At 34.4% G+C, this 15,804-nt stretch overlaps 1 protein-coding gene across 1 annotated transcript; it reads right to left on the reverse strand.

Annotated features, from left to right (window-relative positions):
* Positions 1-12,866: 12,866 nt before the first annotated feature.
* On the reverse strand, positions 12,867-14,586 carry LOC104225123 (cytochrome P450 94A2-like). Its single transcript, XM_009776890.2, has 2 exons — positions 13,821-14,586; positions 12,867-13,650 (listed from the first exon to the last, which is right to left on the reverse strand). The coding sequence occupies exons 1-2, from the start codon at positions 14,576-14,578 to the stop codon at positions 12,879-12,881; spliced, it is 1,530 nt and encodes a 509-aa protein (XP_009775192.2). The 5' UTR covers positions 14,579-14,586; the 3' UTR covers positions 12,867-12,878.
* Between the last annotated feature and the right edge of the window lie 1,218 nt (positions 14,587-15,804).

Genomic DNA, 15,804 nt, shown 5'->3' on the forward strand with positions numbered 1-15,804 from the left:
GAGACATCAAAGCAACAAGAGATACAAGAGCACGACTGAAGATCTAGATAAGATTTTGTAATTCATAGACTATAGTTTAGTCTAGCTTCTTGTTTTCTTTCAGCATGGTGTAATAAGGAGGTCGGCAAACAGTAATAACAATATGCAATAGCAGTAACATTGCAGTCCCATGGTAGTCCCAGCTACCAAAACTTCCCGAACTACATTAACCTGATTCCCTTCTAGCCAGGGATATGTAGGAAACCTTTGAAGTAAAGGTTCGGTTAAATCTTTCAAAAAAATGCTTCACACGGAGTACTCGGATGGGCAAAAATCGCTCGTATCTGCTCACTTTATCTTTGCACGAAAACTCTTTGTGTTTTCGGACAAAGAGGGGCAGCTGTAAGCACGTGATTTTTGCCCTATGTGAGAATTACTCCCAAAAATTCAAAATAAAACAATTTTCCTTTTGTGTGCAATTTTGAGAATTTTGTGGCATTTTTGGATAATTATTTGTATTTGTCCGTGCATGTTTATTTGTTAAATTAATTAAAAATACAAAAATATGTCGCATTTGCATTTAGGATTTAATTATACAATTAGGAGCAATTAAGTTTGTTTTACAAGAACAAAAAAAAATCATAAAAATAATGTACGTTGCATTTTTAGCATTTAATGTCCAAATTGTGTGATTTTATCGTAATTGCTATTTAATTGTGTGTTAATTGTTATTAAGAGTTAATTTGTACTTTTATAAATTAATTTAGTTCTATAGGATAATTTAGGATTTTTAGAATTTAGTTTTAGTTTAAGAAAAAATAAAAGAAGAAAAAAAGAAGCATTGGAAATAAGAAGAAAATCGGATTGGGCCACCTTTTACTTTAAATCAACCAGGCCCAAACCAAATAAACCCCTACCGGTTCAACCCGACCCGGTCCGTCCCATAACCAAACGAGTTAACCCCCTTCCCATTTTTCATTCCTCATTACCCCAAAACCCTAAAAAAACACCCGCCCCCCCTCTTCTTCACCTTCCCCAAACAAACCCTCCTGCTCCAACGACCTCCCATGGCTGCCCGCCCCCTCTCCTTCATCTTCAACCAGCGAACCACCCCCCTTCTGCATCGTCCTCCAGCTGACCACCAACAGCCTCCTCACATCCACCATGTCCATGGATGCCCTCCCCGTCGTCCCCTTCACCCCTCGTCCCAAACGACCATGGCTGCCTTCTCCTTCGTCTGCATCGACGACCAACACCCCAGCCAGCCCCAACTCGCTTCTGAGAAACTACCAAACCGGCGACAAAACGTTGCTTCTTCTTCTTCTTCTTCTTCTTCTTCTTCATCTCCGCTGCCTCGTCGACCTCCAGCAAACCAAACGCCCAAGCTCCCTTCGTCTTCAACTAGCCGTTCGAGCTAGCTCCGGTCATCTTCTTCCTCATTCCACCTGAAACAGCCCGTCACGCTGCCAAACTCCATCGCCAAACCCTTCGACCTCACTCCAGTAGCGTCGAACCACCCATCAGCTTCCAACAACCTCCCGTCACCCATAACCCCGCCCAGCAGCAACCAGTCCATCATTCCAGCAACGAACCAGCATCCATCGTCCCCAGCCCCGTCGTCGTCACGTCCAAACGACATCGTCGCATCCATCGCCCCCAAACCAATAGCAACTTTCACGACTAGCCACCAATAGCCAACTGCTGTTTCCTCGTCGTCTCTGAGATTTACCATCATCGTCGCTTCTTTTGCCGCTTCCCATTCACAATAGTGTATCCATGAAACCACTCTTGTTGTTCCCATTCGGCGTTGTTCGTCGAGGTTCCGTTCGAACCCGGACTTCAAACTAGTAGGTTTCCGTTCTCTTTTCTTTTAGTTTTCGTTCAGTGAATTCATCTTCCTCTCCTTTTCTTCTTTCTATGATTATGTTCGTGTTCCGATAGGTTGGTTTGAATTGGAACCCAGGTCTTTGTTTGTATTAGAGATAATTCGTGTTCATTTTTTTTTTTTGAAGTTCGTTAGTTTTTCATCAAGTGATTTAATGTCGAGTGTTTATGTGCTGGTCTTTAGTTTTTGATTTAGTTTGAATCATTTATATTTGTTATGATGTTGTTTGATTTAGTTTAAGTTCAACTGATGTTGAGTTTAGTCTTTAGGTACACATTTCTGAGATGGTCTTTAGGTACACATTTCTGAGATTAGTTCTGAGGTGACTTCAAACTGCAAAAAATGCTGAATTAAAAGGCTTAACAGATTGCCTATTTAAGTGTGTTCAATTAATGTATTAGAATGTACATTAGGAAATATTGTATATGTTTATGCTCATCTTAAACATGTATTTACATTGTACAACTATACTGAAAATTGGACTGTACTTAGAATTATTTTAAGTAGTTTGAACTGTTTTCTATATGCCTATGGGTACATGAATTGATAGATAATCATTACTGGAGATTATTTTGATTTAGTTTAATTAGTGAGGTATAACTCTGAATTCATGCAAACCGGAATAGAAATGAGTCAAAGCTTGTGAATTTTTAATCATGTTAGTAATAGAGATCTGTAAATATTAGGCAGAATCAAAAATGGCCAGTAATTTCGTAGAATCAGTAGACCCACTATATTTTAAGTTAGGATTGTAGTAGTAATTGCTAAGATCATTAATCCAATAGGCATGAGTTGATTTCAAACAAGACGAGTTAACGATTAAGTTTAACAAACTTTCGAATAAGCATTAGTGATTAAGGTTAATTCCAGTTTCAAATAGTTGTAAACAATTAATTCCAACGGTTCAATTCATCTAACAATGTGGGTCTAAATTAGTTAGAGGATAATTAGTTTATTTTGGTAATATTATTTGTAAATTCCGTATTCTATTTATAATTTCAATTTTAGTAATATTCAATTATAGAATAAGGCATGAAACAATCTCCCTTTGTCTCGATTGCAATTTTCAGTTTGCATTTGTCTTAATCCGATAAATAAGTAGCGGCCTTTTCAAGCATGTAATTAATTAGAATTTTTCTCTTTTTTAGAGACGAACTTAAATAGAAAAAATGTAGTCACTTTAGGATTATCCTTTTAAAAATAAACGAGATGAGCCTCACCCAATAAAACGCACAAGTTGCGGGGCCCTCAATAATTGGTTAATAATTGTATAGACTTCGGATTCGGCCGTTTAGCAAATTTCACGGCCTTACCCAAAATAATGATACGCTAGTCGCTTTAGGCGCGCCTTTAACAATTTACTTTCTTAAACTCGGGTGCACATTTATGTGACCGAAATCCAAATCTCAACAGAGTGAAATGTGTCGATAACCACGGGTACATTGATGTGACGTGGTTCGAGATACGTTTTTTCACAATGTTGTAATTCTCTGTTAAAATAATAATAATAATAAAAGCGGTAAAGAGTTTGAAGTTTGCACATAAGTTTATAATTGTATAAAATCAGATAATTAAGCTAAATACGACAGTTGAGAGACCGTGCTAGAACCACGGAACTCGGGAATGCCTAACACCTTCTCCCGGATTAACAGAATTCCTTATCCGGATTTATGGTTTGCGGACTGTAATACAGAGTCATTCTTTTCCTCGATTCGGGATTAAAACCGGTGACTTGGGACACCATAAATCTCCTAAGTGGAGACTCTAAAATAAATAAATAAATCCCGTTTTGATTGTCCTTTAATTGGAAAAAACTCCCTTCCGCGTCCCTTCACGGCGGCGCGGGCGAAAAAGGAGGTGTGACATACATTAATTATTTTTTTAGTTCACTTTTGTTCATACAAATATGTTTGTATCTTTTATCATGAATTTTAAGTACATTTTGTTGAAAAAACTTAAGCATGAAGTAAATGACTTCTGCTTTTTAAGCTGAAGTTTTGGTTAAAAGTTATAACAAAACTATTGAATCCAACACAAAAATTTCAGCTTATCAGGTGCTGAAGTTTTTAGAAATACACTAAAAAAACTTCAGCACATTGGGCTAAAGTTTTTTGAAAAAGCTTTACGACAAAAACTATTGGATCCATCACAAAAACTTCAGCTTATCATGTGCTGAAATTTTTAGAAATGCACTAAAAAACTTCAGCACATTGGGCTGAAGGTTTTTGAAAAAGCTTTACGATAAGAACTATTGAATCCAACACAAAAACTTCAGCTTATCATATGCTGAAGTTTTTAGAAATACACTCAAAAACTTCAGCACATTGGGCTGAAGTTTTTTGAAAAAGCTTTACGACAAAAACTATTGAATCCAACACAAAAACTTCAGCTTATCAAGTGCTGAAGTTTTTAGAAATATACTAAAAAACTTCAGCACATTGGGCTGAAGTTTTTTGGAAAAGCTTTACGACAAAAACTTTAGCATGTTTTGGTATTTTTTAACTTGATACTTATCTTTTTTGCATTTTCTAGCTACTTTTGTCATTTATCACCTATATCACCTACTTTTTGTGGCCTTATTTTTTACTATTTTTTTATTGCATTTACCAACTACTAGCATTTACCACTTACTTATTACTTCTCTTGTTACATTCAATTTCTCTGAACAAAAAACAGTTAACAATCTCTTCAGCATTTATAGATATTAAATTGATTAGGTGCACTCTTTGGCTATATTAACAATCTTTTCACTTGAAAATTTCATAGTCATCCATAGACTTCTATCATATTTCTCTAAATTTGTATTCAAAGAAAAACAAGAAAATGTTTGCTAAGACATGCTTATTGGGTGTAGCAGGGAGTTCATGGGAAGAAAAGATAATGATGGAAAAGTCGAAATACTTCATATGTGAAGGGGAGTGGCCAGATCAAAAACTCGAGCTCCAGGACAATTTGCTCTTTTTACTAGTTGATAAATCTAACTTTTAGGAAAAAGAGAAAATTTCCTAGGGCTCGAGTTTTTGATGTGGCCACTCTCCGTCACATATGAAGTATTTTGGATTTCTCCTTCACTATCTTTGCTTCCCACAAATTCCCAGATGCACACCAGTAAGCATGTCTTTGGCCAATATTTTCTTATTTTTTTCTTATGAAAGAAGACGGGAGTTGCTAAAAAAATCATAGTAATAAACTTCGTCAACCTGTGTCTGACAGAAAACGCTTTGGTGGAATTAAGTTTGGTGAAATGGAGTGTGACTGTCTTATAGCTCATGGTGCTGCAACGAATTTGCATGAACGCCTTTTCACACTTGGAAAGGTGTTCATGCAAATATGTGGAAAATGCAAGAATATGGCAAATGTAATTCACAGGTCTGTACAAGGTGGTAAAGTAATGTGCTCGTATTGCCGCTTCTGTGAATCGGTTGAAGACATAGTGAAAGTTCATGGATTGTGGTTAAGAAACCCAAGAAGAGCAACTAGGACATGACTATGGAGAATATGAAGACACTCTGTGAATTTTTTGAATAGAGAATAACTTGTAAACAAAAAACTAATTTTTTCTTTTTTTCCAAGGATGTAAGTGAAAACAAAATTGGATTTTGTGAATATACATTATTTTTTGTGTGAATTATGTGATGTCTTTAAAAATTTTGTTCTATTCGCATTATTTAGTTTTATAGTTGACTTGGATTGATTCAAATATGTTTGTCTTTTTTCATGAATTTCAAGTATATTTTTGTTGAAATTCAGCATGCTAAACTTAAGCATGAAGTAAATAACTTCTACTTTTTAAGCTGAAGTTTTGGTTAAAAGTCATAACAAAAGTGTCAAATGTAGGACAAAAACTTCAGCTCATCACTAAATACACTAAATAACTTCAGCAGTTTCTGCGTAAGTTATTTGAAAAAGCTTTACGACAAAAACTATCTAGTCCAGGACAAAAACTTCAGCTTATGAAATGCTGAAGTTTTTAGGAATGAACTAAATAACTTCAGCACATTGGGATGAAGTTTTTGAAAAAACTTCATGACAAAACTATTAAATCCACGATGAAAAACTTCAGCTTATGATGGACTGAAGTTTTTTGAAATGAACTAAATAACTTCAGCACATTGGGCTGAAGATTTTGAAAAAACTTATGACCAAAACTTCAACATGTTTTGGTATTTTTTTTAGGTTGATACTTATCTTTTTTGCATTTACTATCTACTTTTTGTCTTTTATCACCCAATTCATCTTTCATTTAAATTTGTTTGTCCATATAGTAAATGATCCAAAAAGTTATTTTTCAGGCTGAAGTTATTTTTTTACTATAGAAAAACTGTGGGCTTTATTAGGGCTGAAGTTACATTTCTTTTTGCATTTACCACATACTTATTTTACCATCTACTTATCTTGTTTCATTCAATTTCTCTGAACGTAAAATAGTAAAAACAGCTGAAAAGTTACCTTTACATTTATAGATATTAAATTGATTAGGTGAACTCTTTGTCTATATTAACAATCTTTTCACTTGAAAATTTCATAGTCATTCATAGACTTCCATCATATTTCTTTAAATTTATATTCATCCTTGTCTTTCAACTTTTGTTAAAGAAAAATTGTCTGGTGCAAGCGGAAGTAGGAAGCCTAATATGGATGAAATTATGCAGAAGTGGGAGTCTTTGAAGTGTGAGTGGTACAATGACAAACTGATGGCTAATCTTATGCTTTTGTAGGATCAAATAAAGGCTGATTGGGAGAGAATCAGGCCACAGTTCTTTGCCAATGAATCATTCTAGAACAGGCTTAACCTGGAATGTAGTTGTGTAGGTTATTCAACCACGTTCGACAAGGTTGTGCAGCAGTTTGATAGTTTTAAGTTTCCCATCGGGGATGACTATTCCAAGTTGCAAAACAACCTGAACACTCTTCTTTCTCTTATGGACATAGTAATCGTCGAACAAAGTCAGCTGTGTGATGAATTCAACAAGTTGAAGAATGATCTCGTTGGACTCCTTGGTCTTTTGCCTGAGTACCATATAGTTATCTTTGATACTGATGATGATGAGATATTTAGAGAAATTGAGGAGTACTGTGATGATGATGATGATGATGATGGTAATGATTGTTAGTGTTTGTAATCCTTTTTTAATGTTTTAATGCTGTGCTATTTTGTTTACTTCAGCCCATAGAGCTAAAGTTTTTAGGTTCATTTTGTATAACTTCAGCCCAAAGAGCTGAAGTTTTGTTTGTACTTTGTGTGTTGTTCTCATCTCTTTTTATATCAATGCAATTGTAATCCTCTTTGTTCTTAGCTTTCTATTGCATTATCTTTGTTATTTGTTGGTATTTGATTTATACTTCTTAGTTGCTGTATGGTTCTTAGTTTTTATTAAGTTCTTTTTCTATAACTTCAGCTTAGAGATGTTGCAGTTTTTGTTTGTACATGCGTTTCTTTCTGTGTGTTGTACGCGTATGTGTGTGTGAGTGTGTGTGTATGTGTGTGTTTGTTTAAGGATATGTATTTCACATACTGTAACCTGAAGTTTTTTCTCGCATAAGTCATTACGTACTTTTTTAAAATGCAACCAAACCTGTTAGCCTGCGTAACAAAAATGAGTGATTTATACTTTAGCAGTATATAAAATAGTCCAAGAGCTTTTTTTATTCCTATGAAAAAAATCACATTTCAATTATGTCATACAATAAAGAAAGTCTAAATTTAGACCAAGTATTATTGAAGGTTGAAGTATTTTTCAGTGTGTTTCTTGGAATATGGATGAGGTGCTGGAGAAGACAAGCAAGTTGTTCTGTTATGCCCAACTTGTTTACATCGACTGCATTTGGTAGACTTGAATGGTACTAATTCAGTCGCAGGTATATGCCTCTTCTTTTATTTTCTTCCTTGTAAAATCTCTACATCGGGAGGTTTTGTGATCTCAGATTGTACATTTTGTGGTATATCCCATGATTTTTGATCTTCCACGGTATTCACATGTCCTTCATATGTTTTCAACCATGTTTCCTTTGAATACCAATTTGAGCAGTAATCAGATTTCTGCAAATATCTCTTATTAATAGCAACAATTGCATGTGGACAGGGCAATTCATCAAGTTGGAATTCCAGACAGTCACAAGTTCTCTTCTTTAAGTCCACAATGAATTCGATTCCTTCACTATTTATTCTAAATAACATTGAGTCAAGGTTGAACACCTAACAAGGAATAAAAAATTAAGACAAACTATATTAGTGTATTGTTGATTCAAAAAGAAAAAGTATGAATTTTTTTAAATAAAAGCAGTAAATCACAGCAACAGATATAAAAAGCTGAAGTTAATAAATATACTCACAAACATTTTGGAAGCCAAGTCCATCTTCTTAGTCATCTCTTCTTCTGCCCATATGATACTCTGTGAAAAGTTTCGTTTGCCTTTTTTCTCCGTTCGTAAAACCACTCTCCCAACTTTTCTTGGATGAAATCTAACATTCTTAAAATAGGTATTTCTCTTCTTTTTAGTAAAACAGAATTCTTTGATTCTACAATGTTTGTTGTTAGCATATCATAACGTCACCGTGGGAACAACGATCGAGCCCATCTCTCTGGAGGCTCTTCCATTATGTAATTGTAAGTTTTCTTGTCAAAACTTTTGAGTTTGGACATTAACTGATTAAAATCTTCACGTTTGTATGACCTTGCAACACTTTGAAAAAGATTTATTACCGTGGATTTTGCATGTCTTTGCTTTAAATTTTTCTCAAAGTGATAGAGGCAGATACCATGGTGAGCTTCAGGAAAAACTTTTTTAATCCCATTTGCGATTGATTGGTTTCTATCTGACAAGAAAACCAGTTCACGACGGACTTGAATTGCTTTTCTCATTTCCCCGAAGAACCAAATGTATGCCTCATTGTTTTCTGAATCTGCTACACCAAAACATAGAGGAACGATTTGATTGTTTGAATCCTTTGATACAACGACAAATAGAACACCACAATATTTTGACTTTAAAAACGTTGCATCTACTACAATAACTGGTCTACAGTAGGACCAACCAGTTACTGATGCCACAAGAGCAAAGAACATGTAAGCAAATCTGTACAGTGAAACACAAAAAAACAAATCATAAGGTGTGAAGTTTTTCAAATAGGAACATTTGAAACTTCAAGCTGATGGTTAGTATTGTTTTGCTTAACTATTCTGCGCATCTCTTTTTATGTTTGTGTACGTTCCTAGGTTTTTACCCACCATCATGTGTAGGTATGAAGGAAAAATCTGGTAGTTCTCTTCAGGTGTTCCCTTTATGCAAGCAATAGTTTTTTGAATAGCACGCCATGCCTTGTGATAACCAATGTTAATTCCAAATTTCTTTTTCATTTCATTTTCTACAAAGGCTGGTGTAACCTCTATCTTTTTGTCTCGAGCATGTTAATTTGTTCACTTATAAAATTTGATGTAGCATGCTTCTGATCTGATTTTCTTGCATCAACCGAGCATTCATGGATGTTATGATATTCTCGTATCTCTTTGAACAGGATCTAACAACAGTGAATTCAATTTTCTGGTTTATCTCCAAGTTGCAGAAAAATTTAGTCATGTTTTATTTGTTCTCAAAAGTTGATCCAACTCTTACTTCCTCAAGCAACGCATCGTGCCTAAGTATTTTACATGGTGGAGATTCTTTCAGCTTTCTCCTCACTCTTTTTCTTGATTTCTGAGAAGCACAAGAAGTTTCAGCAATTTCTTCAATTCTATCTGATGTTATCGGTATAAGCTCCATGTTTACTTCATCTTCGTTGTTGCTTATCGTTGCAGAAGGTAACAAAAAGCTTTGTTGGATTGTGTGTTGGTTGTCAATTTGCATTATTAGCTGTCCTTCTTCTTCTTGGTCATCGACAAACTGGTATGAATTTATTGGAGGAGGAGGTAATTGTTGCAACATTATATATTCTAAAGCAGCTGTAATGTTAGAAGGTTGTTGCTCGTTGTCTACTTCCATTATTGGCTGTCCTACTTCATGTTGATAATCAACAAAAGGTTCTGAATCTATCGCATATGCAAGAGATTGTTTGAATGTTGCAGATTCTGAAGGTTGTATTTTTTTGATAATGAAATGGCAATTCTTGTAGGCTGAATCAGTTGTAAGCAAATTTATACAGGTACTGAGTTCTTCATCTGAAGTTACAAGCATTCCTTTGCTTATATTTAGTTTGATATCAAACCATACTTTTAGTGCATATCTGGTTGAATCAATATTTGCAACTTCACTAATTTTCTTCAGGAAAGTATTGAATGATATGTGCTTATTAAGTAGAACAAGTTTTGTATCATGATCCAAGTATTTGAAATCAGGAGTCCAACTCCCGTTGAAAGTTATAACAACGCAAATCGAACTCATCCTGCAGATTCATGTTTAGTGGCAAGTATTAGGAAAGTGAACAGAAGAATTTTTAGGTTGTTTGTGCTGAAATTTTTACAAATGAACTAAATCACTTCAGCATCTTCTGCTGAAATTTTTTGGAAAAAGATGTATGACATAATTAATGAATCCTGCACAGAAAACTTCAGCTTATTAAGTGCTGAAGTTTTTAGAAATAAGCTTTTTTCGAAAAAGCTGTATGACAGGGATTCATGAATGCAGGGAAAAAAAGCTTCAGCTCATTAAGTTTTGAAGATTTTAGAAATGAACTAAATAACTTCAGCACATTGGGCTGAAGTTTTAGCAAATGAATTCAAAAAACTTGAGCATGTTTCAGCATTAATTGCATACTATACAGGAGTAACCTACATAATTAGAGTAGTAATTATATTGCGTTGGGGGTATATGTTAGTGTAATAATTACATTCATATCATATTCATGCACGATTTTCATTAGACAACGTTTAAAATTCCTCTTTGCCTTTTCATATACCATGCTGAATTTTTTCCCTCTATATAAGCACGCTATACCTTGTGAGTTTATTCACTCAAACACATATATTTTAGTAGACATAAAATACAAAAAGGAGAAAAATAGATGCTGTCATCAGGCAAATAATGGAAGAAATCAAGCAAGACATTATAGAGGCTTTTGAGCTGAAACTGGATGAGCTCATAGACAAGTACGACAGGGAGCTGGAAGAAATTAACAACAAGCTTGATACGCTTGTGATGTATGCAAGATTTGATAATCTTGCTGATGAAAAAGCTCGTCCATCTGGTAGTGACGACGACGATGATGATGATGATATGGACGATTAGTTTTTCTTTTTGTTATTTATGTATTGTAATTTATCTTTTAAGTTTTTTGTGCTTTTTTTAATATTAATTATATTCAAACTCGAAAAATAGCAGAGGAAATGAACTAAATAACTATAGCAGGAATTAACAAAAACTAATCCGAAAATTAAGCATTTTTTGGTATGATGTTTTTTCAAAAAATCATAATAAAATACACAGTGCTTGATGAAAACTTCAAGCATGAACTAAAACATATCCGAAAATTACATATTGCACGACAAAATATTAAGCATTTTTAGCAGATGAACTAAAAAAACTTCAGCATACAAAAAATTATATGAAAAATGTTTTACATATTCCTGAAAATATAAGCATTTTTTGGTATGAAGTTTTTCCAAAAAATTATAATAAAACACATAATGCAGGATGAAAACTTCAGCTCCATTGGCTGAAGTTTTTACAGATTAACTAAAAACCTTCAGCACATGTGCTGAAGTTTTTTGTGCAATATGAAATTTTAATTTATGTTTTATTTTTTACCCAGTGTAGGAGAAAAACTTCAGCTCTTCTTGCTTAAGTTTTTAAAGATTAACTGAAAACTTCAACACCTATGCTGAAGTTTTTTGTGCAATATATAATTTTAATTTATGTTTTTTTTTACCCAGTGTAATAGGAAAACTTCAGCTCCTCCTGCTGAAGTTTTTAAATATTAACTAAAAAACTTCAGCACCTATGCTGAAGTTTTTTGTACAATATAAAATTTTATTTTTTTTTAACCAGTATAATAGGTGTTGAAGTTTTTTCTGATTGTTATTTGCCAGCTCGTTTTGCTGCATTCTTTAGATATGAACTAAATAACTTCAGCTTGTTTAGCAAATAAACAAAAAATTTCAGCATATTTGTCGGATTAAAATGTTAGAATTCAACGTCAAACAAATTTATAATGCAAATTCAGTATATCAGTGAAGTTCATCAAACAACTTCAATCAATCAATCAATCAGAAAACATATAATTCAAAAGCTATTTTGAATTCTGAAGATGAATTTGAATACTTACAATGTATTTTGTAATTTTGAATTTGGAATTTGAATCTGGTTCAAATCTGGTTTGCGAGAGGCGATCTCAAGAGAGACGGACTGATGGAGGAGATACGGAGGAGATCTGGAATTTGAATCTGGGTATGATTGATGCATCTTTTATATGTTTTGTTAGGGGTATAATGGTCATATTATTACAAATTTTTTGTTAGTTGATTACGAAATCAATAATTTTTAAAAATAGGGTATAGATTAAAAGGTGACATAAATATAGGATACGACTGCAAATCGCGCATTCTCACATTCTATCTATGCTCTCTATACATTCGGCTTACAAACAAATTAGCCTTTTTTTTTGGTTTGAAACAAATTAGCCTTTTCATATCTGATCCTCATACTTGGAAGCTGCCATTTTTCATATGATGAGTGTGGATTATCGATCCAAAAAAATAAGGTAAGTAGTGACCTGCTACAATATGCTAATATACATTGATTGTATTTTTTTTTATAAATAATTGGCAGTGTATATAATTTAAAGTCCAACCTTACAGTGGCTTGATTATGGAAACATTTTTAATATCGTCAATGAGTAGATTAAATTCTAGTTATATGTATCATTGAATCAACATACATAATGCTCTAAAAATCAACATGGTATAAATAGGAAAGCGTACAACAAATGAAGTGTATATATATATAAAATCAGAAAGTTTGATAGATACACATGAAATGTTGAATATACATACAATTGTCAATTATATAATTGAAAAAGTAGCTAGCAACGTTGTATAATTCGTACAGGAAAATCAGTTTTCATCTTTGATGTCAATGACGAGTTGTAGACAGGACTAAATCCGTCTAAAGGAACGATCCGAAACCTCTTTAAAATAGTAGCTGCCACCAGCTTTATTTGCATGAAAGCAATTTCTTTTCCAAGACAAGTCCTTGGTCCTGCTTGAAACACCGGATATGTGAAAGGATCCCTTGGGATAAAATTCCAATTTCCTGTACTGAGGTTTTTCACCAACCAACGCTCTGGCCGAAAACTTTCATAATCTGAACCCCACAATTCTGTTGATCTCCCCATTGCATGAACATGGAGAAAAATGCTCATTCCCTTTTTCAACTTTGTTCCATCCGGCCAAACATCGTCTTCGGTCACTTGCTTCAATTCAAGGGGGACTGGTGGGTAAAGTCTCATGCTTTCACAAATCGAAGCATGTGTATACACCATTTCATTCAAATCATCATCATTTTTCTCTTTGATTTCTTTGACAATCTCGTTTTCTACTTGTGGATGACTCGAGACTAGCCAAAAGAACCATATTAAAGCTGAAAACAGCGTGTCATCACCAGCCAGGATGAAATTAATACCTGTATCTATGACAAACTTCTCATCGACTACTACATTGCATTTGAGAGCCCTTGTTATAAATCTGTCAAGAAAATCGCCTCCCTCATCTATGGAAGTGCTTTGCATCGAAAACTTCTCCACCTTTCCCGCGATTCTCTTCTTTAAATATTCTCTGAGTACATCAACTGCATACCTGCAAAGGCCGATTCAGAACATATATAAATGTACGTATGAGAAAAATATAATTGCTTGAATATCAATAAATATTCATGAGTAGTGAAATTTTGAACATATTATATTCAAGGAAACCTAAAGGTTGAACATATCAAATTCTAATTTTAAATCTGCCTCTAGTCTACATACCTGAGATTCTCTTCAGATCCAATGTTGAGAAGCTTTTTAGCTTTCCACAAGATAGAAGGGCAAGTGAACCTTCCCATACTGATCTTTATTGCAGTTTCAAAAGCGTCTATTAATGGTTTCCTAGGGAGAGATGGTAACAAGTATTCTGGATCATGGCTAAAACCTACCTGACATAGAATGTCAAATGTAAGCCGATGAAATATGTCCTGGAGGTCTAGAGTAGCTTTATCTATAGTTGCACTGGAGAATAAAGGAATAAGACGGCCAGAGAGCTCTTTAATGGTGGCTGATTTTATTCGATAACGAAATGTATCCGCGTGGAATATATGACTGAGGAAATGCCTTTGGGTTTTCCATTTCTCGCCATCTACAAGTAAAAGTCCATCCCCTAACAAGTCTGAGAAAACAAATTGCATGATAGGATCTTTGCGATAAATGTGAAAATGTGTCTTAACGATATGCTTGATAATAGAGGGGTTTCTTGTCAAGACGCATTTTTTACCAAAGGGCCCTTTAAGGGTGATGGTTGATAAAGATGATTTTTGGAAGAGTTTTGATGTCCACAGGACTGCTCGGTGCCTATTTTGCGCTAATGAGAACAAGCAACCAAACAATGGGTAGGATTTAGGAAGCTGCTTCGGCTGCTTGCTCAATTTTGAACTACTGTGTTTTGAAAAGAACGGGTGGAAATAGATGAAGAACAGAAGCAACAGAAATATTATTACTGGGATTGGGAGAGAATAGAGCAGCCTATACATGAGCTGGATGTCCATCTTCATGTTGTACTTGCAAATTTTTCAGTTGGAGGTTTATTTTTATAGGTCTCGTCGACTAACTCAGCTTCTCTTAGTTTAATCAATCAATATATTTGACATACTACTTTTTCTTTTTCTTTTTTGGCTAAACAAATCATATTAAATCGTGACTATACAGTTAGGTTTGGGGGCAGGATGGGGGGGGGGGGGTATCTTCTTTTAATCGTACTTCACGTCTAAACGTGGCAACATGTGTGGATAAGCTAATTCCTTGATTAAAATGAGAGAAAAGGCTTAAATTGGTAATGTGACAAATCCCTATTGTGAAGGAAGATATTGGCCTATAGCTGGATGCTACAGAACTGTTCAAATGTGTAGAGGTCAAAGGCGCCTATATGAAATTTAGTGCATATAAAAAAGGAGGATCACAGCTAGCGTATGGCTGGACTGATTGAAAAATTCTTAAGACTTGTTATTATTAAGTCTCTATCTTCTCCGCTACTATGGTTCGTCATCTTTATAATATTAGTGTTGTATAAATCTATTATAACATGTTTGCAGTAATTTTTATGAGATACATGCAGTGAGGTCTGAGAGATAAACAAAAAAATATTGTTCTATTGGAGTTATTTCACGCGTCGTTTGATGTATATTTGTTTGTTATCTTAGTACGGTAATGTGGATTAGATTTTGCTGCTGAGCGTGAATAATCAGTTCATGACTTATTTTGTGGAAAAACAGAGGCTCTCTTCTCCTTTTCTAAAACTCACTGAGCCAATTATCGGATCGAGACATCTAGTTAGAGGGATTGAATCTCAACCATCTGACTCACACCCTTGGATAGATATAGAGATTGCAATTTGTTATCGTAAACACTGATAATACTTACAAAATAATAGCAACTTCTAAGCCTTCAGTGACAGCCCAAGTTAATCCCACCATTTCTTTAAGGAAACTTGTAGGCTTGCTTCTATTAGTTTTCATATCCTTTTGGAGATGGTTTTCAAGAAAATTGCAGTTTCGTGGGGTTTTCTGATTCTCAACAAACACAAAGTTGGCCAGGGAATTGCAGAGGGTTGTTTCTTCAAACTAAAGGATGGAAGATGCCTGGCATACAGAGAAAGAGGAGTCCCAATGGATTAACCATGCGGTTTAGACATAGTATTTTATTTTATTTTTTATAGAACAATTGTTTATTTAATTTATTCTATTTAATAAAGTACTATTTT

This window comes from Nicotiana sylvestris, chromosome 8 (assembly GCF_000393655.2).
Source record: "Nicotiana sylvestris chromosome 8, ASM39365v2, whole genome shotgun sequence".
Lineage (NCBI taxonomy): Eukaryota > Viridiplantae > Streptophyta > Magnoliopsida > Solanales > Solanaceae > Nicotiana > Nicotiana sylvestris.